This window comes from Rhamphochromis longiceps, linkage group LG14 (assembly GCF_057381845.1).
Source record: "Rhamphochromis longiceps isolate RC_006_pf linkage group LG14, R_longiceps_female_GT1.1, whole genome shotgun sequence".
Lineage (NCBI taxonomy): Eukaryota > Metazoa > Chordata > Actinopteri > Cichliformes > Cichlidae > Rhamphochromis > Rhamphochromis longiceps.
Window position 1 is genome coordinate 20,272,922 of NC_140570.1, and position 26,741 is coordinate 20,299,662.

The 26,741-nt window shown below is 40.2% G+C and overlaps 2 protein-coding genes across 5 annotated transcripts in view; both read left to right on the forward strand.

Moving 5' to 3' along the window:
- The window catches only part of arhgef17 (Rho guanine nucleotide exchange factor (GEF) 17), a 66,769-nt gene extending 59,135 nt beyond the window's left edge, over positions 1–7,634 (forward strand). Inside the window, exons 17-25 of the mRNA XM_085429179.1 lie at positions 29–148; positions 233–500; positions 610–696; positions 856–923; positions 1,115–1,263; positions 1,434–1,608; positions 1,778–1,873; positions 2,334–2,516; positions 3,405–7,634. Of these exons, the coding sequence (XP_085285305.1) occupies positions 29–148; positions 233–500; positions 610–696; positions 856–923; positions 1,115–1,263; positions 1,434–1,608; positions 1,778–1,873; positions 2,334–2,516; positions 3,405–3,613 (1,355 nt within the window). The 3' untranslated portion in view covers positions 3,614–7,634. The remainder of the gene's footprint in view (positions 1–28; positions 149–232; positions 501–609; positions 697–855; positions 924–1,114; positions 1,264–1,433; positions 1,609–1,777; positions 1,874–2,333; positions 2,517–3,404) is intronic.
- Positions 7,635–11,400: 3,766 nt separating this feature from the next.
- Positions 11,401–26,741, forward strand: part of relt (RELT TNF receptor) — a 33,330-nt gene continuing 17,989 nt past the window's right edge. The window contains exon 1 of one of the 4 annotated variants that reach the window (XM_085429259.1): positions 11,401–11,645. The gene's annotated coding sequence lies outside the window, so the exon portion shown is untranslated. The remainder of the gene's footprint in view (positions 11,646–26,741) is intronic. The other 3 variants (XM_085429257.1, XM_085429258.1, XM_085429256.1) reach the window with 3 other exon arrangements.

Consider the following 26,741-nt stretch of genomic DNA (forward strand, 5'->3'; position numbering starts at 1 on the left):
TTTGTGAAAATGCATTGATTGTATCCAGGACCAGGGGCGGAGCTTGTTCCGTTTGACAGTGACGACACAGATGACGAAGACTCCCCCAGTCCCTCTTCAACCCTACAGAGTCAGGCCAGTCACTCCACCATATCGTCCAGCTACGGCAGTGAGTAAACACTTCGGTCACACACACTTTATTTACACCCTCACGGTCTCTACCATTCCTTCAAATCTCATCTTCACCCCAAAGATGACGAGGGTCCAGGCTCCAAGGACATGGCTACAGAGACCACCAGCAGTGAGGAGGAGCAGGAGTTCCCAGTGCCGAGCTCATATGGCTCTCAAGGGATGCTGGGGGTCGGTGGCGTAAGCCGCGTCCACGCAGAGAGTCCGATGGATGGCCGTGCCATGCGCCGATCGTCTCGCGGATCTTTTACCCGGGCGAGTCTGGAGGATCTGCTCAGTATAGACCCAGAGGCCTACCAGAGCTCAGTGTGGTTGGGAACGGAGGATGGATGGTGTGTGGAATTACTGGACCTGTGTACTCAAGCGATTTTAATAAGCTATCTTTGTTTGTTTGTTGGTGTACTGCTTTCACCTAATTTCCTATGTTGCTGCCTTTGTTAGCATCCACGTGTACCAGTCCTCAGACAACATCCGAAACCGTAAAAACAGCATGAAGATGCAGCACTCGGCTTCCATTCTCTGTATACTGTGAGTCTGCCTAGCTAACTTTAAAGTAATAGAGAATTATTCAAAAACAAATTTCAAAGGTCAGGAATGCTAGATCTTATTGGATACTATCTAAACCCTGCTTTTACTTTACCTCCTTTCATTTTTCCTTTTTACATCCTTCCTTTTTTCTTACTTCAGGTATTTGGACAACAAAGTGTTTGTGTCCTTAGCAAATGGAGAGGTGATTGTTTACCAGAGAGAAGCAGGTAAGGTCAACTGTGCACGTGATTGGAGTAAGCAATGGCTGAAAAAGAAAACGCTGTAGTGTTGCTTTTGGCATGCAGCACTTTTATTTGTCCCCGATCACAGCATCATTCCACTTCTGTCTTGCATCCTCACTTCACCATCCTGGCCTGGATCTTTAGTAAACTCTGTTACTGTTGATCTGGATTTGCAGGTAGTTTCTGGGACCCTCAGTCTTCTCAAACATTAGTTCTGGGTACACCTACAAGTCCTGTCACCAAAATGGTTCCCGTAGGAGGGAAGCTGTGGTGTGGCTCACAGAACAGAGTCCTTATCATCAACACATCTACACTAGTACAAGAGGTAGGTGGAAAGATTAGATGAGAGGGAAGCAGAGAAAGATCGGCTTTGTAGGTCAGAATCTGGAGGCTTTAGATTCACATCGGAATAAAAGGCCAGGCTGACGAGACTGACAAGCAGGAGCACTGGCGCGGAAGAAAGTTTACCCCCGTCTCTCTCTTTGTTCCTCCCAGCACTGGTTCCAGGTGGGCACTGACAGCAGTCGGTGCGTGACATGCATGGTGGCATACAGTCAGGGTGTGTGGCTGGCGTTGCAGGGCAGTGCGCAGGTCAAACTATACCACGCTCAGACCTGGGAGAGCCTGACAGAGGTCGACGTGGCACCAGCTGTGCACAAGATGCTTGCAGGTATGCAGAAAGACTTTTTATGTGTTTTAGTTGTTTTGTAGTATTATAGTTCTTTTTATAACATTTTCCTTTTTCAAACTAGTGGAAAGAAAGTGTTTGTCATTTTTAAACTTTAACGGTGTCTGACCACTGTCTGTTATTAATCTGACTTTGTTTGGTCCCTGTTCAGGTGCAGATGCGATCATCAGACAGCACAAGGCCGCCTGTCTGAGAATCACAGCTCTGCTAGCATGTAAGGATCTGCTGTGGATTGGCACCAGCGCAGGTAAGAAAACATGTTTAAATGGATTAACCAGATTTTTAACTTGAATTTGCTATTAAATCAAGATTAGAGTGCGATTTGACATTGTTTTTTGTATGTGTAAATGGCCTGTATTTGTATAGCGCTTTACTTAGTCCCTATGGACCCCAAAGCGCTTTACACTACATTCAGTCATCCACCCATTCACACACTTGTGATGGCAAGCTACAGTGTAGCCACAGCTGCCCTGGGGCGCACTGACAGAGGCGAGGCACTGGCGCCACCGGGCCCTCTGTAGGCAATAGGTGAAGTATCTTGCCCAAGGCAAGGGCCCAACAGGCCCAAGGACACAATGACCGAGACTGTCGGTGACGGGGCTCAAACTGGCAATCTTCCGATTACAAGACGAACTGCCAACTCTTGAGCCACGATCGCCACCATGTGTGGCTCAAATAGCTCACTATGAGCTTCTGTTTTGTTCCAGGGGTGGTTCTTACGCTGGTGATCCCAGCAGTGAGCTCAGGAACTGTGGCCGGGACTCTGAAATTTCCCCTGGTGCCAATGGGCTCAGCCCACGGACACACGGGCCACGTCCGGTTCCTGACGTCAGTCGAACTACCAGAAGGGTTTGACATGAACTTCCCTCCTAATACAAGTGACCCCACAGGTTAGTGCTGCTTCCTTTTTTTGACATTTATTATCAAAAAAATTTCTAACTAGTACATATCACTGATGTAGTAAGGGTCATTCTCTAATTTATTTCTTTGTTAAATTAAAATATTATATTATTTGAATAATTACACCTTTCTTAGCCATATATTTCTTTTTAAATCAAATGTATATATATTTAAAATTAATCAATCAAAAACCTAAACACTACAAAAGTGCTCATCCCCACAGTCAGGTAAAGTGGACAAGCACTGTGTTTTGTGTGCTTCAAATCCAATAAGGTGTATATATCACAATCAATTCCTCACAGTAGGTCCATTGTCTCTCTTCTTTTGTCAGAATTTGTCTGTTTTATCTCATAATTTCATAAGAAGCTTTTAGTTGAAGTTGCTGGTATGACATATTTTACTGTTAGGGAATTGTAAGAGGGGAAAAAAGAATTATTAAATGGCAAACTGTAATTTAATGAGTTAAAAATCACGTAGATGTGATTTAATGCCCCTGAGGTTTAATGCCATTTTGTAAAAACCATAAAAATTTCATGTCACTGGTTTTACCTTCTTTATGGATTTGTAACAGCAGACCGTTACTTACGGACCATTACTTACTTGATGACTATTGCATGCTTCTTTAGTTAAATGTATAAAAAAGATTTTTTTAAAAGCATTATGCTATCATTTTTGTGAGCACATGAAGTCAACAAGTTACGTGATAATTTAGTTTAAATGTCTTAAATAAGCTTAAATTTATCTTAAGAGATCAATTTTAAGACATCTTGCAGACCCAAAACTGAACATTTGTGTAGAATGACTTTTAGGTTCGTACATATCTTTTCTATTTTGCTCCAGAAATATTCCAACTTCATTCATTTATGTTCAACTTTTAGGCAATCAGTCCCAAAACAGCAGCACAGTTGATGGAAGTCTCCAGAGGCGCGACTCCGCACGCCGCCGAGCTTCTGCGCACATCCCTCCGAAAACCAACCATCTAGTCATTTCCGGTGGCGATGGTTACGAGGACTTCAGACTGACTAATAGCAGTGAAACAGTGGGACGGGATGACAGTACCAACCACCTTTTGCTTTGGAGGGTTTGAGACAATCGAACTGTTAGTTCTACCGACCTGACCCAGCCTCCCTCTGGCTGAAATCAGCGCACAAGCTCCTCGTCCTTTAACCCCATCACTCCTCACTTTTCGGTGTTGCTGTTGCGTTCTTCTGCTCGGTCCGCTGGTCTCTATGTGCGTAACGTGGCTGTCGACTCCCCGGACTTCCTAATGAGTACAATCACTTCAAATCCAGTTTTCTTGTGTTAATGTTTCTGATGATGTGCATGTCTGTGTGTGCTTTTTCGGTTTGTGGCATCGGCCGAGTATTATCGGCAAAAAAAAGGTGTTTAGACTGAAGGAGCCAGAAAGACACAGAGAAGGGGGACTTGAACTATCACAGATGGACATATGTTCAAAATGAGAATGACAAACAAGAAAAGTCGACTTGGATTCTGCAGAGTCTCTGCACACGAGGCTGAAAGCGGACATTTATGAAAAACTCTGGCATGAATCAGGTGAAGCATGAGCTTGTCCTTTGAAATTATGTTTTTTTGGAACGAAACACTTCATCTTAACTTGAGCTTCACATAAAACGCCTCCCAGCGATCTATAAATGATTATAAAAAAAATCAACAAAAGTGAAAGATATTAACACAGACTGTAGTTTGATGGATATTTGGAATAATGAATATGCCCTTGTTTTTTCAGCGAGATTTTAAGCATATCGAAGTTTTAAATGTCTGATCTTATAAGGAAGTGAAGGACAAACATCAATTCCACTGCCATCGATAATACATGTTACTGCTAACATCATCTTTCCTCCTGTTTAGGGAGAGTAAGCATCATTTATGTGCAATATGTGGCAGTAGAGGTATGTAACAAGACTGAACACATATACTCCCATACATTCATGCACGGCCTTCACTCAGTGAGTCAAGAGATTTGTGAAAAGCACGTGTGTTCTCTGTAGAAAATCACATCAACGTTTATCTTTTTTTCTTCTTCACATATTGATTTTTTGTTTAAGATGACAGAAGTGTAGATGAAGCAGTGTCCCACTACTGGTAGAGGAAAAAAAAAAGTAGATTGAAGACATTCCTTCTTAACGCGACTATGCCAAAGCCTTTTGTGTGCTAATGTGTTGACACTAAGGGATCTGAAAAGATTTCTTTTGCCGTGAAATTTTCAGTGTTTGGAGCGTTCTGTCACGAGGAGAGATAGGTGATCTTTAAAGATGACGATAGGCTGTGGTAGCAGATGAAGATAGTTATGTACAGTATTTATGGTTTTGATTTTTAGCACCGCCTTTTACAGCACTTAATTTATAGAAGATGTAGCTTCCACTTTTCTTTTCAAGTTTAATAACGAGGAGGCTCGGTTAACAAAACTGATTACCAGGAGACAGATCTGCACACGAGGGGTGTAGGGATACAGTCCGGTCATGGTTCGGTACGATTCACAAGACTGGGTTCTTGCACTGTTTTGCATTATTTCCCTTTGCGCTGCATCTCAGAGCAGCTTTTAGGCAGACTGAAAACACAGCCACTCAACCTCGTAATGTATGGAAGTTTGTTTCCGCAGCCATCTTTAAGAAAATTTTTGAGTTAGCACGTCGAAATTTTGATTTATTATCCTGAAATTTCGAGTTGCGTGGCTTGAAATTTCGACTTACTCAGAAAAAACTTGAAATTTCGAGATGTATTACCTAATAATAACTAAATACCTCAAAATTTCGACGTAGCTCTGTCAATGTCACAAACAAGCTTCCATACGATTGAGTGCCAACTTCTAGAATATGCCTACATTCTTTTCCAGCTCCACTGTGTGTATTGTGGCACTTTCTTTACAGGACATGTAGCGCTAAAATGTATGGATACACCTCAAACACACCACATCACACAGACAGGTAGCAGTAGCTGCCGGAGAACCAGATGCTTGTAATAAGGATGATAAGGACAAATGCTGAGCAACTGCACGTGCCTTCAGAGAGATAAAGGTTAAGCCATTTCACTTACACATGCACAGTGACGGTGAAAAGTCAGCTCTGCCTCATCTTATAGCAGTGGAAGAAAATCATGACTACAGCTTGCACGCACACACACGCTCGCCAGCCAGGCTTTGGGGTTAATCTGAGATTGTCTTTGATCCCTCCAAGCCTAGCAAATACTGCATTGCACCTTACCAGCCATCTGGGCACTTCTCCTCAGCTTTTCCCACATCCATACATGAGGATCCACTGTGAGAGATAGGCTAACAGCTATGAGGATTAGCTGGCCTTTGTGATAGCTGCTAACTAGAAAGCGAGCCTCTGTTAAAGTGTAAAAAAGTGCTACTTAAGTGCTCTGTTATCCAGTTGGAAAGCATTTTCAAAAAAGAGCTTTTTTTCTGGTTCCTCTGTTGAAGAAAAGTTCACGTAGCCTGTTAGCAAAAATTAAACGACTAGCTAAACATTTTGGGATGCATACTTATTCGGTTTCTTGTCGAGAATTAGCTAAAAAAAGATTTATATAAATCTTGTGTGTTTATGAGAACAAAAATTAAGAAAAAGCTATCTTAAAAAAAACATCTACCAGTGTTTTTGAGGAAAGCTAATACCAAACAAAGTGTGTTGGAATTTATGTCGGTTTATAAAAAATGGAAAAAATAAAGCAGCGAGCTTAGCGGTTAACTAGCTAACTTTTTCTTGTTTTTTTCAGCTCATAGCGACTTCACTGTTTCCCATGATTATGGTTTTAACTTTTTACCATATAATGTGATCCTGGTGTCATGGTTTATGGTACACTTAAGTAACTCTCACAAGAAAAATAGAAGGTAACGGTTTAAAATTTTCAGTTTCCGCTAACTTTGAGGTAGCAGACATTTATTATTATTTTTTTAATGTTCAACAGAACTGATTAATGTCAGTGTGTCTGTGTGAAGAACTGCCCGAGATAAAATTTTGTGTATTTTTGCTGGCTTGAGAGCGTCAAAAATCCCTGCAGAAAAGGAGTTAGTAGCCATATTGGTCAACAGTGAAAAAACATCTGTGCGCTGTCTGTGCTATATTTTCATGGTGTGGGGTCTAACGTAATTACTTATTTTCCTAAGCTTTAAAGTACGGAAGCCTGTTTCTGCCACTGAGAAAAACAAAAACAGACAAACAAACAGTTACTCAAAAGTTTAAATTTCGAGATATGGAGTCTGTAAGTCAAAATTTTGAGATGCGTAATTTCGAAGGTTTGAGATAACCTGAACTTTGATATAATAGCTTAAAATTTTAAATGAGATCTACCTGGCTTTTAGTTTTGTGTGACAGAAACAAGCCTCTGAAGAAAAGAGTTTGGTCATGGTCAGCAAGTTTGAATACAGCTTTTTCATAAACTTAGGTTTTCTTCCGCCTTAACAGTATACTTTTACACTGCCTCAGTAGTCACACATGTATAAATGATTGAATAATCACATTTTCAGCAGGAACATTTTAACCCAGTGAAAATGAAACTGAACTCCTTCACACACAACCTTTCTTAACGTCTTAAATATGAAGTAAAAATAATCAAAATCCCGCCATCACTGTAACTATCAGCAACATGTATGTAAACCTCCTCATGCCCATTTGTGAACCGAGTCTTTATTGTTGTAAATATTGGTACATACTGCCTTTTTTCTGTAAATAGTGCACCCATGGTCCTCAAGTGTTGATATGAATCTAATGGCATATTTTTATATATTTGTGTAAGGTTTGTTTTTCCTGTTTGTATTTTTCTCCCCTTCCCCTCTGGCATGCGCTGTCAGTCATGTTTAAGTTATAACTGTCATAGATCTTACAAAAAAAGAAGGCAAGACGACCTCTGACAGATATTCATGTTTTCACTCCAGAACATGCTGATGTTTGCCTTGTTACAGATGTGACCAGGAAGGTAAAAATAAAAGTTAATAAATAAGAAGCTGCAGTTTTGCACTGCCGCCTGGTCGTAACTCTGTTGGACATGTTGCAGCTGTGGTGATGAATCAGAGTTGCTTCCTGTACGTAGCTGTCCTTGTTTTGTCACTGTGGTTTCCTCTTTGTAATTAAATCAGTTCACTGGCTCCAGTTTGTGCTCGTTTTCAGAAAGTTTGCACTTTACAACAAAGTATGTGTAGTCATGTGTGCACATTGCTCAAGAGTTGTGCGGTGCATTAGACATCATACAAGAGCTGGTTGGAAGGAAAAGTGTGTATTTCCCGACTGGTTTCTGGATGCTGCTGGCAAGTGGTGGATGAAATGAAATCAGCTGCAAAGAAGGTGCTTCACTAAATCTTCCTAGCGATTGCTTTGGTTGCTAGCGAATTGACACAGATGCCTGTAGTTTTTCACATTTCTCTGCAAATACTAATTGCCTATTTAATAAGTACAACTTTTCAAATGATGCAACTTTTTACTTGCAAGGCAAATCTTTTTGCAGACAAGTCTGTCAGTTCCAGTTAAATTACTGCAGGAATATGCTAGTGACCAAAGCAACCACAGGGTGGTTTTTGCCAACTGACTGGGGAATACACATTTTTTTGCCTAGCGACAGGTAGTTGTCAGGGTTGATTGGTCTGTAAGCCTCTGTAACTGGGACTTGATCAATTTTTGTCCCAGCAGCTGCCATCAACCTCCACCAACAACCCGCAAGTAGTTGGGGATACTCATTTTGCCCTCAGGATCCGTGGCTGTTAGATGGTTGCAGACCAGTCTACGCCTTCGTGACTTGAGATTTATTCACTTTATCCTACACTGTCACCATGATTATCACACCCCGAAAATGTTGGACAAATTAAGTGCTCAGATGTTTAGAGCCTCATTATGAGGCTCTGTCCATCCGTACACGGGTATTTCGGTAGCTTCATTTTAATGTAGTTTGCCGTTTTGTCAACACTTAAATGTTTAAGTAAATGAAAATGTATATTTAAAAAGAAAAATACCTTTGTTTGCGCTGTTATTGTTTCGCGGTTTCTCATTTTCCAAATCGCCACCTATTTTTTCAGCATGCTCTTGATAAGCACTGAATTTAGTATTTTTACGTGGACTGAGGTGTTTTTCAATAAGGTAGTTTTTGACTAACATGGTGATGTGATTCTTGGATGTTTATCCAAATTGCACTTTTTGAAGTTTTCTCCTATGTTTGATAGGAAAGTAGATAAAACGAGCAGAATACCAGTGTTTGTTTCTTTTGCTCACAGACATTAAATTAGTGGAGTTTTTCTATTGAAACTATGATATAGTGCAAATTGGTGAAAAAAATAATTCTGGCCAATATTCTTCAACAGTACAGAACACAAGTTACTATGTTCAGTACTGTACAGTTGCTACCAAAACACTCACTATGTCCGATTATATTAATTGAAAAACAGGCTAATTTCCTTAATTTTCATAGACTGCCCATAGCACGATGTTAAAAAGTAAGTCAAAAAGTTCATATACACAACAAAATAATTGTACATACGTACACGTTAATAAGATGACAAATTCGAATATCCCTTTGTTTCTTCTTTGTTTCTCACATTCATGAATGATACTGAGCTTACCCTCACTGCCTCATGACGACAAACAAAGTAACCCCTGTGATTTTCAGCAGGCTATTGCTACTCAACTGCCTTTTAACCCACTGACCTACAATGATGTGTATTGTGATATGATAGTCCTGCAGTATAATTGAATGCGGGACATTTAGAGCACACACACAAATCCACTTGTCCCTCCCTACTTAATGACGACTTGCACACGTTGCAGCGTCTCCACAGAGTATTCAAATGTACTAAACAGTGAGGATCTGTATGATGACTGAAGGAGTCAGCACAGAGATTTGTCTGTGCTTCCCCAGCATCACTGAGAAATATTGTGAGTCATTGCCTGACACCAACTCAATAGTCCAAGCAGTCAGACGATGGAAATCTACTTCATCGCTAATATCAGATGAAACAATACTGTATTACAGTATTTGAAAAAAGCAAGAAGCGTGTATGTGTACACCCAAGAGTGCCTGGAATTATAGATATTGTGATCAGTGTTAATCACTTCACCTAGAAGTGTTTTTAATGTTGTGGCTGATTGGTGTAGAGAAACTCTTGAACAAAATAAATAAACATTACCTTTATTAGGATTTTCCTTTATTTCTGTCATATACAGTTGTGATCAGACGTTTACACCCACTGGGCATCAATTTGTGGTAATTTTGGGCTTTTAATGATTCCTTGAATTTATTTTTGGATTTTCTCTAAGTAGCACAGAGTCAAAATTATATTATATATATTATATATACAAAACACCCCCACTAATATTTGGTTAAATGTCCTTTACTAAGTTGTATCTCGACCAGACACTTTTAGTAGCCATCAACAAGTTTCTGGCATAATGCTGGTTGGATATTTCACCACTCTTCTTGGCAGAATTCTTTAAATTGTTTCAATACCTGGCAAAGACACGGCTTTTATGTGTGGTCAAACTTTCAATAGGGTTGAGGTCAATGAGGTCACTCCAAAAGCTTAATCTTAGCCTGCTTTAACCACTCCAAAACCAGTTTTGATGTGTGTTTCGGGTCAATGTCCTGTTGGAACACCCAACTGTGTCCAACTTTCAAATGAGAAGTTGAAGAATTTGGAGTTAGTACTCCTTTTGGAGCAGTAGCTTCTTTCTTGGTTGACACCCTCTCCGTCCATGGTGAGGTAAAACAGGGTTCTCTGTGGAAAGAGATGTTGGTGTCAGGTTCCTGGGTTGTTTCCTGAAAGTCCTAACCAACTTCCTCTCATCTGACAGTGACAGTTTGGGTCTTCTTCCAGATTCTGGCAAAGAGGCAACACATCCGAATACGATTATTCGGAATAGTAATCTTGGAATCTGCAGGTGTTTAGAAATGGCTCCAAGAGACCTTCTGAACTTGTAAATCTACAATTCTGCTTCTTAGATCTTCAGAGTTTCTTGGACTGTCCCATTATTCTGAGAGTTTGTCAGGCCAATAACTGCTGTCAAACAAATTACTTTCATGACAGAAAAGAGAAACTACCAGCTGAAGTCAATCATGATCACTAACAAGAAGTTAGGCCTTGTCCTTGTCATGTTAAAACACATTATACACTTATGTATGCTGAGGGCCTGCACTGCACTGAAGCCCTCACTTCATAAAACTAGAAAGATATATGCACATCCACATCAAGGGGTGGGTGGAGGGGCCAGTTGCTGGGAAGAAAACATGCAGACAGTAAAAAAAGAAACAAAAACACTTGGTCACTGCTGGGCTCCAGTTTTATGTATTTAATGCACCACAAAAATGAAGGTTTCAAGCATATTTGCTTTTCATAAGACACTTTTACACTTAGTGGCTCTGCTACTATTTTGAACCGTGAATCATTCAAAACGACTCCAGGAGAATCCAAGAAAATCTGAAAATGAGCATAATAGGTCCCTTTTAATATTACTTAGCCTGAATTTATTTATAGAACCAGAGGATTACAATAATAATGTGGTATTAAAATATTTTCCTGGGCTAGCTCTGTTGTCTAGGAAATGAAACCTTGTTGGCTTTACGGTGTAATATGGACTAGATTTAAAGTATTTAAAAAAAAAAAGTCTTGGCAAAAATGTCACAAGAAAAACTTCTAAAATGAGTTAAATATAAAACAATGAAACATTAAGCTTATTCTTTTCATTGTCTGACTATATTAAATTTAGTTTTTAATATGGAACGTTTTTTATTCATCTGTAGTTTAGTGTTTATTTAGCTTTAAACACTCTGGGCCTCCATATTGCGAACTGAATCTGCCAGGCTGTGAGCCACAGTTGGCTGTTGCCTATACTACCGGCAACAGAGGGGGTTTACATGCACACACACACACACTGACGGGGGTTTCAGCTTGCAGCAGTGACGCACTGTGAGCTCAGAGTTAGCCAGCTCCGTGTTTATGTGCCACACACACACGCACAGAGGAGCCGGGGAGAGAGAGAGAGAGAGGGGGAACCTCAACACCGGCTTTGTGGTTTTTATCCATTGCCAAGCTTTTTAATTACACCTGCTAATCTAGTCGCCTGTAATCGATCATGCTCGTCTCTGAACACTGATTTTCACTCCGTTTATTCACCAAACCGGTAAGTCAAACAACTTTTTTTCCTCTTTAAAACAAGAGGGGATAACCTGCATGGCTGCTGAAGCCGGTAGTTAAGTTGTGGCAGAATCGTTTGGAGCTTCACTCGCCACTAAGCCGGTGTTGCAGACCAGACCGCTTTTACGCACGGCGGTAACGTTTTCGTGTGACTTAACCGGCACACGGCACATACTGGAAGGTTAGAGCCATGCGTTTGGGCGAAAACTTCAGTGCTGTTTGGCTATGAAGGTTTAAAGAAGTACGTTTTCGGTTTGTTTGTTTTTTGATAAAACGGTGCTCTTATATGCGTGTGTGTCTGCACAGACTGCGTTTGTATTCATTTTATTTAACATACACATGGACTTCCATAGCGTGTAGCATCTGTAGTTCGTTCATTTAACTTGGCTACTGACTTAAAATTTAGCCTAGCCGCCTTTATCGATCACTAAATAGTTTGAATATTCATATGAACAGTAAAGCAGTCACTAATACTTAATTAAACTAAATGGAATGAATAGACGGTTGTGTTACCGCATGTGTAGCGCTTTGTAACGGCAGGATGAGCGCATGCTTCACGTACTGTAATGGGTGCGTGATGACCTCACTGATGGTGTGATCCACCTACTCGCTTTTTAACGAAGTTCTTGCTCTGATTTATTCGCATATGTTTTTCCTATTAGGTTTAAAGTCTTATAGCAGCCAATTAAGTCAATTAAATCTCGCACAAAATATTCTGCCGAGAAGCACTGGTGTCAAGCCAGCCTCCAATTCGAGACTTGCAGTCAAGCCAGCCTCCAGTTTGTTTTACGTTCCCTGTGTATTCAAAGTATTACGGGAATGGATGTGGAAACCGTATTTCAAAATAAAAGCCAACTTCGAGTGAATTAACAGATATGTTAAGAACATAATAACATATAATTTAGGCTTTTTTTTTTTTTTTTTTTTTTTTTTACAAACTCTAATGTTAGATCTATATGACACAGCCTTGTACCCTAATTGTGCCCTGTCACTATCAAGGCCATCTTATTTTGGATTTCAAAGTAAAAGCCCTGTGAATCTTCATTTTTGAACTACTCTTTCAATGACTTAATAATGCTCTTAAAAGCAAAAGTCGTATTTCCAAATACTATTTGAACTTTATATCAACACTTTCCAACCACAGTCTTTTTACAGTGATACCATATCAATATCAAGTCAGTCTGATTTTGCCTTTCATAGTAATGGCCCTTTGAAATTGTCCATAATTGACTTAATCTTCTAACGATTCAAAATGCTCTAAAATGAAAAATTATTGTTTCCACAGGGTAATTCCACCTTAGATCAACAGTATACAGCCCCACAGTGATACCATATCAATATCAAGTCATTCTGATTATGCCTTCCAAAATAAATGCCCTTTCAAATTGAGCATATACGGCCTACTTTTTTGACGATTTCAAAATGTTCTTAAACAGAATTTTGCTGTTTCCACAGGATAATTTCACTTTAGTTCAACATTATACAACCTCACGATGTTACCATATCAATATCAAGTCATTCTGATTTTGCTTTCAAAAATAAAAGCATTTTCCAAATGCCCATATCTGACTTGATCCTGGAACAATTTCAAAATGCTCTAAAATGGAAAATTCCTGTTTCCACAGGGTAATTCCACCTTAGATCAACAGTATACAGCCCCACAGTGATACCATATCAATATCAAGTCATTCTGATTATGCCTTCCAAAATAAAAGCCTTTTTAAATTGTCCATAATTGACCTAACTTTCAGTGATTTCAAAATGCTCTAAAATGGAAATTTCCTGTTTCCACAGGGTAATTCCACTTTAGATCAACAGTATACAGCCCCACAGTGATACCATATCAATATCAAGTCATTCTGATTATGCCTTCCAAAATAAATGCCCTTTCAAATTGAGCATATACGGCCTACTTTTTTGACGATTTCAAAATGTTCTTAAACAGAATTTTGCTGTTTCCACAGGATAATTTCACTTTAGTTCAACATTATACAACCTCACGATGTTACCATATCAATATCAAGTCATTCTGATTTTGCTTTCAAAAATAAAAGCATTTTCCAAATGCCCATATCTGACTTGATCCTGGAACAATTTCAAAATGCTCTAAAATGGAAAATTCCTGTTTCCACAGGGTAATTCCACCTTAGATCAACAGTATACAGCCCCACAGTGATACCATATCAATATCAAGTCATTCTGATTATGCCTTCCAAAATAAATGCCCTTTCAAATTGAGCATATATACGACCTACTTTTTTAACGATTTCAAAATGTTCTTAAAAAGAATTTTGCTGTTTCCACAGGATAATTCCACTTTAGATCAACAGTATCCAACCCGACAGTAAAACCATGTAAATTTCATGTTGGTCTGATTTCGCCTTTCAAATTAAAAGATGTCATTCTAAATAAAGAAATTACAAAACAGCTTGCAAACCAACCATGACATCTTTCCACAGACTTAAAATATAAACGTACTATCAATTACAACCTAGTGGCAATTTCAGCTTCCTTTTACATCATCTTTATGATTCAATTCTGTCATAATCAATTGAGTCTGATTTTGCTTTTCAAAATGAAAACCCAATATGTGTTGAAACAGCAATTTTCATTTTTAAAACATTCTGAAATAATTGAAAGAGTATATCACATATGGACAAATTCGACGGGCCATTAATTTGAAAGGCGAAATCAGACCAACATGAAATTTACATGGTTTTACTGTCGGGTTGGATACTGTTGATCTAAAGTGGAATTATCCTGTGGAAACAGCATCTTTCAATTTAAGAGCATTTTGAAATCGTTAAATGAGTAGGTCGTCTACGGGCAATTTGAAAATACTTTTATTTTGGAAGGCAAAATCAGAGTGACTTGATCTTAACATCGTATCTCTGTGGGGTTGTATACTGTTGATTTAAAGTGAAATTATTCTGTGGAAACAGAAAATTTCCTTTTTAGAGCATTCCGAAATCACTGAAAGTTAGGTAAGTTATTGGCATTTTCAACAGGCCATTATTTTGGAAGGCAAAATCAGAATGACTTGAAATTGAAGTAGTACCATGGTGTGGATGTACACTTTTGATCTAACATGGATTCATCCTGTGGAAAGAGCAAGTTTCATTTTTAGAGCGTTCTGAATTCTTTAAAAGAGTAGGTCGTATATCGGCAATTTGAAAAGTCTTTTATTTTGGAAGGCAACATCAGACTGATTTGATATTGATATGGTATCACTGTGGGGTTGGATACTATTGATCTAAAGTGGAATTATGCTGTGGAAACAGCAATTTTCCATCTTAGAGCATTTTGAATTCGCTCCAAGAGTAAGTCATATATGGGCAAATTGAAAAAGCTTTTATTTTGAAAAGCAAAATCAGACTGACTTGAAATTGACATGGTAACATCGTGAGGTTGTATACTGTTGATCTAAAGTGGAATTACCCTGTGGAAACTGAAATCTTCCTTTTTAGAGCATTTTGAAATCACTGAAAGTTAGGTCAATTATGGACAATTTGAAAAGGCTTTTATTTTTGAGAGCAAAATCAGAATGACTTGATATTGATATGGTATCACTGTGGGGCTGTATACTGTTGATCTAAAGTGGAATTACCCTGTGGAAACAGGAATGTGCCATTTTAGAGCATTTTGAAATTGTTCCAGGAGCAACTCAGATATGGGCAGTTTGAAAATGCTTTTATTTTTTAAAGCAATATCAGAATGTCTTGATATTGATATGGTAACATCGTGAGGTTGTATACTGTTGATCTGGAGTGGAATTACCCTGTGGAAACAGGAAATTTCCATTTTAAAACATTTTGAAATCACTGAAAGTTAGGTCAATTATGGACAATTTAAAAAGGCTTTTATTTTGGAAGGCATAATCAGAATGACTTGATATTGATATGGTATCACTGTGGGGCTGTATACTGTTGATCTAAGGTGGAATTACCCTGTGGAAACAATAATTTTTCATTTTAGAGCATTTTGAATCGTTAGAAGATTAAGTCAATTATGGACAATTTCAAAGGGCCATTACTATGAAAGGCAAAATCAGACTGACTTGATATTGATATGGTATCACTGTAAAAAGACTGTGGTTGGAAAGTGTTGATATAAAGTTCAAATAGTATTTGGAAATACGACTTTTGCTTTTAAGAGCATTATTAAGTCATTGAAAGAGTAGTTCAAAAATGAAGATTCACAGGGCTTTTACTTTGAAATCCAAAATAAGATGGCCTTGATAGTGACAGGGCACAATTAGGGTACAAGGCTGTGTCATATAGATCTAACATTAGAGTTTGTAAAAAAAAAAAAAAGCCTAAATTATATGTTATTATGTTCTTAACATATCTGTTAATTCACTCGAAGTTGGCTTTTATTTTGAAATACGGTTTCCACATCCATTCCCGTAATACTTTGAATACACAGGGAACGTAAAACAAACTGGAGGCTGGCTTGACTGCAAGTCTCGAATTGGAGGCTGGCTTGACACCAGTCGAGAAGCGGAGAAGCTGCAAACACGTCAAGTTGGTTCAATTACCGCGTTCAGACAGTTTCACTTTTGCAGCGTGTGCTCCAGTAACTGCTCATTTCAAACCGTGCCTTAGCGCCATCACATACAACACCATACTTGAGTGGTTTTGGCAGGATATACTGCTGCGTAAGGAGCACACCGCAATAAGAGCCAGCTCCCCTGATTACACACTCACAAATGCGCAAGCCCCGAGATGAGACTGTCATCTTTGGCAGAGGGCTTCCTTTGTCTGAATCCCAAATTCCAGCACGCTTGTATCAATAACAGGGTTTGAACTTTACTCACTCACATGCGCTTTTCACCAGAAGAGGGCCACGTTCGGCTTCCCCAGTCCCGGTGTTTTTACAGCGCAGTCGTTTTAGGGAGTTTTTTCTTAACTGAATGTGTGCAAAATTTATTCATCTGCCGTGATGTTTCGGGAAGACAGACTTCCTGCTTCCTGTCATGTACTTTCACAGCTCATTGTGAAAGACCATGCAGCAGAGTGGGGTGATGAAATCCCTCCAGTGGTTTACTGGTTTGGGTTAAACAGCCTTTTAATGAGTGCGGTGGTATTAAATATTTAAGTATATTTCCCATACAGTGGCTCAGCCACTAATAAAATATGTATGAAGATAAAATGAAGCTGATTGGAAGAAGAAAGTAGAGGGTTTAAAAATGGAAGTAAATCCTTCTGCCTGAACTCGTCTGAACTGCGTAACCAACTGTTGGACCATGTTTCAGTGGATGCTGCTTTTTGGGAGACTGCAGTGTATGTGGATCATTAGGTGTATTTTTTTTGAGTGAGAGTTCAGGGAGTGATGTAAAGTGTTAAAAGTCTTTTTTTTTTAACATTTGAGAATTTACATTAAAAAATATAATTTTCTCTTTGTAGCTTGTCTGGCAGCTTTTGGAGTCAGAATTGTGACTGCAAAGAGGAGCATCTACAGGCTGTTTCTTGTTTATTTATTCATTTTATTATGATTATTTGTGCCATTACACCTTAGTGATGTGCAGTTTGTTTTTTTTCTGTCGGTTTTGACAGCTAAGGCATTCCTCAAAAGCGTTTACACAGGCTTAAACTTTTGGGTATTACCCTGGTTTAAACAAACATGCATGTCTCTCACATATGTTCCTTCTTTGGCTTGATTATTGTAAGTTTAGGCAATCTGATGCATTGCAACTTTTTACCATGTTTTGTGCTCAGCTGGTGTTCCAGTTAAATGCATGCTCTCCTTAATTAGGAGTTGGTGCAGTTATCATGAACTAAGTGTAACTCCCATTTTACCTCTCCACCCACCCAGCATTTACTGTGTGCTGTACTCATGAGAATGAGAAAGAGGCGAATGGAAAAGGCGAGATTGATTGAAAACAGGCAGATAAAAGTATATGTTCACTGCAGCCTGGAGCAGATAAGAAGCCTGAGATTTTCTTGTATTGCAGTGATGTACTGCTTCACCTCTGAGCGTGTGTGAGTGCATGTGGGAGTCAAAGCCTAAGCTTCAATTAACCTGTCAATCGCATCATCTGTCTGTCCATCTGTCCAACCAGAGTGGTTGGGAGTGCCGCCCGGCCCTCTTCCGCCCTCGTGCCACAGCTGCCTGCATGCCTCCCCAATGTCAGCCAGGAAACTCACTGCCAATGAAATTCCCACTGCACAAACCGCAGATCCCAATCCAAGCCGGTTCAGCATACACACACACACACACACACACACACACACACACACACACACACACACTAGTGGAGGATTGCATAATTACAGACAGAAAGACCTGGAAAGATGCTGGCATGAGCAAAAGTGCTCGCCTCCTCACACATATACGCCCTTCATTTGTTTTAGATTAAGACAGCAAACTGCAAGTCACGCTGCACAGAGTTTCCATCTGTCAGGCTCATTCATTTGACAGTCTGGTTGTGGAAGAGTGTCACTTCCCGGATGTCTCGTTTCTTTGTTATCTCAAGTTTACAAAAGTCTGCTGTGGTTTCAGCTGCATTCTCGCCCTGCGTACCCCAATGACCTCTCCCCTCTCTGTCTTCTGTATCCCCTGTCGCTGCCTACTGTATGCTGTTTAATGACACAGTTTTAAAAATAAGCTCTGAGAAAACAGGAAGAAAGGGACTGCAGCTTTTTTTTGCTGCTCCACAGACGCTGCGAGAGGCAAGATAAATCTAAAAGCAACCACAATCTGCTAGCTGAACTCGCCAGTAACCAGTCGCTGGCTTTGTGCTGCCAGAGCAAATCAACATGTCCGGGTCGATGTCTTTGTGACGAGACACGAGCTAGTGGCTGTGTGAGTGTTGTTCGCGTGTGTCTTATGTGAGAAGTGCTACAAGCATGCCCAATTTAAATACAACCGCTGAGTAATGATAAAGTAGTATTCAAAGCAGGAATTTTATGGTCTGCTGCAGCACTTTTACAGAGGTATTAATACAGCTCGGTACACAGGATATTGTGAAATTATGCTATAATTCAGATCTGCTGCAACATAGAAATTTATAAGACACTGTTTTTAAATATGTGCACAAATATGTGCGAGTTATTCATGCCATTGTAAGAGAAGGGCTGGTGAAAATTCACTGCTCTTACTCTGTCTCAGAGTCTCTGCACTGCAGTAGACCTACATCAAACTCAGAGCCAGAATAATTCTGCCAGAACTGCTTTTTGTGAACTGAATAAATTCTGACATCGCTATAACGATGAGTATATTTTTATTAGCATGCATTAATAATACAAGATGATGATGAGATCATTGTTAATTAGCTTTCCAGTATTTTACAAAGTTCCATCCATCCATCCATCCATCTTCATCCGCTTTATCCGAGGCCGGGTCGCGGGGGCAGCAGCCTAAGCAAAGAGGCCCAGACCTCCCTCTCCCCAGCCACCTCCTCCAGCTTATCCGGAGGAATACCAAGGCGTTCCCAGGCCAGCCGAGAGATATAATCTCTCCAGCGTGTCCTGGGTCTGCCCCGGGGCCTCCTCCCGGTGGGACATGCCTGGAACACCTCACCCAGGAGGCGCCCAGGGGGCATCCTTGTCAGATGCCCAAACCACCTCAGCTGGCTCCTTTCGATGTGGAGCAGCAGCTGCTCTACTCTGAGCCCCTCCCGGATGGCCGAACTTCTCACCCTGTCTCTAAGGGAGAGGCCAGCCACCCTTCGGAGGAAGCTCATTTCTGCCGCTTGTATCCGCGATCTCGTTCTTTCGGTCACTACCCACAGCTCGTGGCCATAGGTGAGGGTAGGGACGTAGATCGACCGGTAAATTGAGAGCTTCGCTTTTACACTCAGCTCCCTCTTCACCACGGCGGACCGGTGCAACGTCTGCATTACTGCAGCTGCAGCCCCAATCCGTCTGTCGATCTCCGGCTCCCTTCTCCCATCACTCGCGAACAAGATTTTACAAAGTTACAAACATGAAAACATCAGTTGACTTTGCATCACCATCGGCTCGGTTGTGATGCGACTTTTATGTACATTACATAGACAGGGCTGAAAATACTGTAATCAATAGAGGTGGAAACTAGAGTACACTCACCGTAAACTTCATTAGTTACTTAGCATCTTGCTATTACCAGGCTGGACCTACTTTTGCCTTCAGAGCGGTCTAAATGTTTTTTGGCATAGATTCAAGAAGGTGCTGGAAACTTTTCTCAGAGCTTTTGGTCCATGTTGATGTGATAGCATCACGTAGTTGGTGCAGATTTGCCAGCTGCACATCCAAGATGTGAATCCTCTGCTCCACCACATCCCAAAGTTGCTCTATTGGATTGATATCTGGTGACTGTGGAGCCAGTTTGAGTACAGTGAACTGACTGTCATGTACAAGAAACCACTTTGAGATGATTTGAGCTTTGTGACATGGTGTGTTAGCCTGTTGGAAGCAGCCAGCAGATGATGGGTACGCAGTAAAGGTCACCATCAGCAACTTGAATTGCTGATATAAGGCAGGATGGATCCATGCTTTTCATGTCCCCGCAAAAATCAAGACTCATCCGACCAGGCAGCGTTTTTCCAATTTTTGTCCAGTGTTGGTGAGCCCATGTGAGCTGTTGCTTCAGATTTGTGTTCTCAGCTTACAGGAGTGGCACTCGGTGTCTTCTGCTGTAGCCCATCTGCTTCAAGGTGTGATGTGTTGTGTGTTCAGGGATTCTCTTCTGCATACCTTGGTTGTAACAACCATCCATCAACAATGGGTTTTTACCCACTCTCTTTTTCGGACCATACTCGGTAAACTTTCAGTTTCATTATTTATATGGCCCCAAACCACAACAACCACGCCCAACAGTCGCCTCAAGGCACTTTATTCTGTAAGAGAAAGACCCTACAATAACAGAGAAAAAACCCCAACAATTAAGAGAGATGGTTGTGTGGGAAAATCCCAATAGGTACTGTAGTGGGACCAACAACTTTGCCACATTCAGAGTCACTTAAATCACCTTTCTTTCCATTTCTGATGCTTGCTTTAAACTTCAGCGGGTCCTCTTTTGCTCAATCACTCAACCACCTTTTATGTGCTTTTTCTGTGTGAGTGTTTTCTGTCTAACATTCTCACTCTGTTGTATGATAACAGCAACCTGAGGTTGGTATCTTGCCCAGGTATTTTTGGCATGCAGACTGGAGCAGCCAGGGATCGACCTGCTCTACCTCCTGAGTTAGAGCCCCATGTCTGCATGCCTGAATGCACTAAGTTGCTGCCAAGTGGCTGGCTGATTCATTTTTAATTGATTCTGTTTTTATTTATTTATTAACAAGCAAAAAGATTATTAAAGATGAATTTTGTTTATGTTAATTTATGTGTGTGTTGTGTCCCTTCCTGAAACATGATGAGGGGATAGTCTTCTCATATTCTAGATTTTATTTCCACTGATCAGAGCCTGACTGTCTTTTATCCTAAGCTTAGCTAACTGGCTAATGTATATACAGTTACATATATTTACTGTGCAGACTTGTTTACTTATCTAACAGCTGGTAAAAGCAACCTTTTATTATAAGCTCACTCATCTTTTCATGACTCTAGATCACATGTATGAATAGTGCAGGTATCCAAATAAAAATCCTGTTTTCCTTACTGAGCTCATCCTCTGAGGCAGTTTGTTTTTTTTTTTACCTCGCAGCGACTAAAACAGTAATTAAGTGAATCCTTTGTATTTGGTGGACAAATTGAGATAACATGTTAGAAGGGTTGTTTTCGTATTGCTTTCACATGTTTGCGTGTGTGAAAATGTGTTTTATGATAGCACGTGTGTGTCTGTGTATAAGCAGTGAATCATTATTTAAAATGCTTGAACACGAGGAGGTGATTTACATCCACTGTTAATGACGGCGGTGATGTAAGGGAAAACCGCGAGCGCTGGAAAAAACAAGTCCGCAGGTTCCACTTTTTCGCAACTCAAGACCATCCTGTGAAAACCCAGAAAACAGAAGAGCGTGGATCCTTTTACGGCTGTTTTGCAGTCTGAATTGGTTTGTGGTCGGCGTGGTGGCTTAAACAACAGCAAAGTGTTGTCTCCTCTGTGAAAAACACTTTTTTTTCTTGACAATTCGGGCGAAATCTAAATTAATGGGAAAGTCTTCAAAAACATCTCTATCTCCAAGACTTCCATCTTTTGTGTGGCCATTTATGCAAAATGCAAAGCATTCCTGAATTTACGACTTCCCATACAATGCTGCATCTGCTTGCAACAACTAAGAGGTTGAAAAAAAAAGTAATGATTCTTATTTGTGTTTGTGCACATGGTTCATCTGTGGTAGCTGCAGGAAAATGACGTTGTAGTGTTCTCCTGCTCTCTGGTTCCCTCTCTGGTGCCCTCTTTTTCTCTGCTCTGGTCAGTTCACCTTCTCTCGTTCCAACTCGGTGATGTCTACGTGACACAAGAGAAGCCCACTAAGTTTCAGCCGGTGTTCAGTTCCACTGGAAAACATGACCAAAGGATACAGATGAGGCCCAACAGACGCAAATGGAGAGTGAGGGAAAACGCATCCGTCTGCAGACGCATGTGAAGGGGCGACAATTGCCCAGTTATCGCACACGTTCCCCATAATGAGACATTGCCTGAGCACTAATGTAGAAAGCGTTGGCGTAAATCAGCTTTTCATTTGCCAATAATGGGCACCTCTGTGAAGTCAAACAGAGGGTATGGTTGCTCTGATCACGTCGCTGACATACACGTGCACATTATCTCTCAGGACACGAAATGTCTGATGAAGAATGGAGTATAATTACCTTAAACCTTTTTTGCCACCTCAGTTCTTTTTTATTGTATTTGACTTCTTGGCCCGTAAGATAATAGCTGCTTACGTGCGTCACAGCTAGGTATCCCCCATCATGACTACAATAGGGTAGCCATTATCACCATATGAAGTCGTGGTTGGAGTTTTATTGTTCCAGGCCTGTGACAGAGATTGAAATCCAAGACTTTTTTTTTTGCATGCATGCATGCATGCATTGACATGAGCATCAGTTTTTACTTGAGCGACGGGTGATATTGAATGTGCATTTCCGAAATGGTGTATCATTGAGCTCCAAGAGGTTAAAACGGTTAAGGAATTAAGGCAAACAACCCTCTTTCAGGCTTAGCTGACCTCACGTTTCTGAGATAATCTGATGGACTTCATTGGATTTCAACCTAAGACAATGCAGAGGTTTCCAGCCTGTAGAGCAGCATGTGTTTACCTCTCCATCTTTGATCAGAATCAGAATCGTGTTTATTGGCCAAGTATATGTGCAGACACATACAGGGAATTTGGTTCCGGTAGACCTCAGGAATTCGCATGATAAGGTGGGGCCAGGTTTCACAATGAACATACCCGAAACTCTGGCTGATTGGGACCCACACCCAGTTTCACACCTTGGCTCAGGCGATTAGAGGATCATCAGGGGGTCCTTTTGTCCCTCTGTGGGGGGTCACTCCCACTAGGTTTATATCTGGGACTCTCCACCATTTGACCTTAGAACTGAAGAAGCTTCTCGGATGAGAGGTGAAACGTCTTCAAGCAACTTAAAGAAGTCCAGACGCTTTTCTTTGCAAGCTCCTTTGACTACGATGACCTGGATGACTGAGAACCTTCACAGACATTTTAGGGTTATTGTCTAACTCGGTGTTAATAATTCCCAAATCCATTATTTAAAACTAATAGGTTTATTATTGTTAACTAATGTGTTATTTTAGGCCAACTGTGCCTGTTGCCACAGTAAATAATAAATGCGTCAGTCCACTGAGTCTGATTTTTGGTGGGAATACTGCATGAAACCTCAATAAACCACATTGGTCCATGTGTTCAGTTACTCCCAGTATTCACATTGGTGAGTAAGTTTGAATCGAGGATATATGACCTTTAAATTAGAAAAAAAGTGCACTTGCTTAACAGGATTATGTAATAATATACAACTGGGACAGAGTGTAGAGTCAGTTCTGTTATGGTGCCCTTGGAACAGAGAGGGTTAAAGACACCAAACAAATCCAGGCTTGATTTATTCATTTGATAACAAACCAAAGTGAGTTTTAGTTTTAAACTAAAGAGATGTTTTAGTGTGACCTGCAAAGGTTCACAGATCTAGAATCAGTGTGAAAGTGCTACAAAATGTTAAGTGTTAGCTTCCTACAACAGCTGCAACTAAAACATGATTGATCCAAACGCTCTACGGATAGGATTCCCCAAATCTTTATTTTGTGAAGTTCACATTTTAATTCATTTATGCTAGTATTTTAATGCGCCACTGTGTGATTGGGTTTATGTGACCATACCATGGGATCCTGTGAATATTTATATTTGCATGTTTTGCATTTGGGTGTTTGGTTACCTATTTGTAAAAGCAGATTTTGGGGAGTCCCATTTCACAAATTTGTAATTATGTCTGAAACTGTATTTTAATGCATTGGTAAATAAAATAAAGTTTAATCAAAGAAAAAAAATAAATAAAATGAAATTTATATATAAAACATGAATATAATAAGTTACTTTGTAACTTTGGTAGATGCATTTTTGAGACCTCGACATCATCAGTGTGTTTTTTTTCCCCCTCTTAAATAAATTGCATGATACATTTGATGGTAATGAATTGCACAAAAATGTGCAAATATGATCCAAATTAAAACTCATATATATAAATTTGTTGTCAGAAGGTTCAATAATACTTATACTACTTATACTAATATTTTCTTGCAGTTTATTCATGGTTCAGGCATTACAGGGATAGCATATTAAACAAACTGAGTCTTCAATTTAAGCTAATTAAGCTTATTTAGACTAACAGAATACTATTATTTTAGCAAATCAATGCAACCATCCATCCATTGTCTTCCACTTAGCTTTTTTCAGGGTTGCAGATGGGGTGGAGCCTATCCTACATGTCTTAGCGCGAGAGGCGGGGTACACCCTGGACAGATTGCCAGTCTGTTGCAGGGCTAACACATAGACACAGACAACCATTCGCTCTCACATTCACTCCTGCATTCACACCTATTGGCAATATAGAGTTACCAATTAACCCATCCCCACTAACTGCATGTCTTTGGACCGTGGGAGGAAGCCAGAGTACCCGGGGAGAACCCATGCAAACTCCACTCAGAAAGACTGATGGTGGAATTGAACTCAGGACCTTCTTGCTGTGAGGCAGCAATGCTAGCCACCGTTTGCAACCATTATGGCAAAAACAAATTGTTATTGGTATCTATCGTTACACAAAATTTGAAAACGATGTCTTGAAACTGTGGATGCTAGACTGCTAAAAAACAGGTAAACAAAGGGGTGGAGAACTTGAGATCTAGAAAAGAAAAGCCTACAAACTAAAGTGAAGTATCAGTTTGGACAGCTGTTTACTGCTTTTTTTTTCATTCTAAGAGCTATTACTGGAATGGCATTTCATGTAACAACCAATTGATAAAGCTTTAGCGATTACACATCGTTGCCAGGGAACACCACTGTTAAATAACTCAAACGTGCCAGATCTGTCAGCATGACTGGGGCGTTCTTGTGTGTCTAGACTTTTCACAGAAAAATTAAATAGAGTCCCATGCCTGACCAAAATCCTGGCTCATTGCTTGGAAGCCAATAACATGGTGGCTTCGCCTCGGTTTACCTGTGATTTCAGGCGCTGCTCAGTCACCTCTGCCTGAAAGGCGAGGAGTTCCACTCATTCTTGTGTTTCCTCTTTTGTGGTTTTTTCCTTCCTTCACAGCTTCATCCTGAAGGATTTCTCAGCTGAGCTGCAGCATGACATCAAGGAGCCAGAAAAAGCTCTCCAACACATTTAACTGGTCCTCGCCTCCAAAACCACCACAGAAGAGAATAACAGCCATGTTTTTGTCATGCCTTCGCCATTCTTTATTATTGCTATTTTCAGAACCGAGCAGAGCATGTGACTGGTCATCTGACGTTTTCGTAACTTGTTATTTGTATGTGTGAAATAACAGCGTGCAGGCTTTGGGGTAATTACTGTTTTACAAAGTTTAGAAAAAGTCATCACTCTCCTCTCCCTTTCCTTTGAGGTGTTTTTCTTTTTTAATTGTTATCCTGTTTTGTTGTTTTCGCCCGTTCACATAAAATGACGAAAGCACTCCGGGTGTTGGCGTCGCGTTGGCGTCTTTGTTGTGTTTGCAGGGATATTCTTAGAGGTGCTAATGTCCTGTTATATCCTCCCTCTCTTCCTACGCTCTTGTCCCCTCTCCCTCTTTTTTTTCATTACAATATCCATCTGACTGCAGCCTCCAAGCCCGAGCACATGGCTGTCACATGCGTGCAAGCAGGGTTATCATATCGGAGCGATATAACCAAGAAACTGCAATTACAGACCAGAAAGCAACTAGAAGTTAGCTATGACATGACTGTGAGTGTTTACTGGTGTGTTGACCAGTAGCTACAGACTAATTACATATCACATACAAACACAGAGGCTAATGGGATCTCTCCAGGTGACTCTTTTAAACAGCCACCTAATTAACACAATAGTTAATGATGAGGTAGATGACGATGAATGTTTGAGTCAGATACCTGACTTGCTTAAAAAGGACTGTTTTGTGGTTTTTCTGTGAAATAAATAATAATAATGATGATGTTGTTATTGCACTGGTAAGATTTGTTTTGGATTTTTTTTTTTTTTTGTAATTCGTAGTTTTATAATTTTTTTATTTTTATTTTTACAAAATATAGAACGTTGCCACAGGAATCAGCATGCATTGTAAATCAACTACATAGTCCCTCTTTTCCGTCACCATGCAACAATTATCCTGGGCTACAACTAAGCAACTTCCACCACTTGTGAAAAAGATCTGAAAATTAAAAACAGATTAAAAAACCGAATCAAAAATCTGGGGTGGATTTAATGAATATGATATAATAAACTCATAAGAATAAAAAGGTGTGGCTACTATGATGTGATCCAGTAGTTTCTGAAGACTCGTTCGGGATCCTCTAGATGAGCGTTTTCGTATCCGCCATCATGATGTGATATGGAGGTTGAAACTGCTTGCTCATTGGTTAATGAATTGCCTCACAGCAAGAAGGTCCTGAGTTCAATTCCACCATCAGGGTGGGGTCTTTCTGTGCGGAGTTTGCATGTTCTCCCCGTGT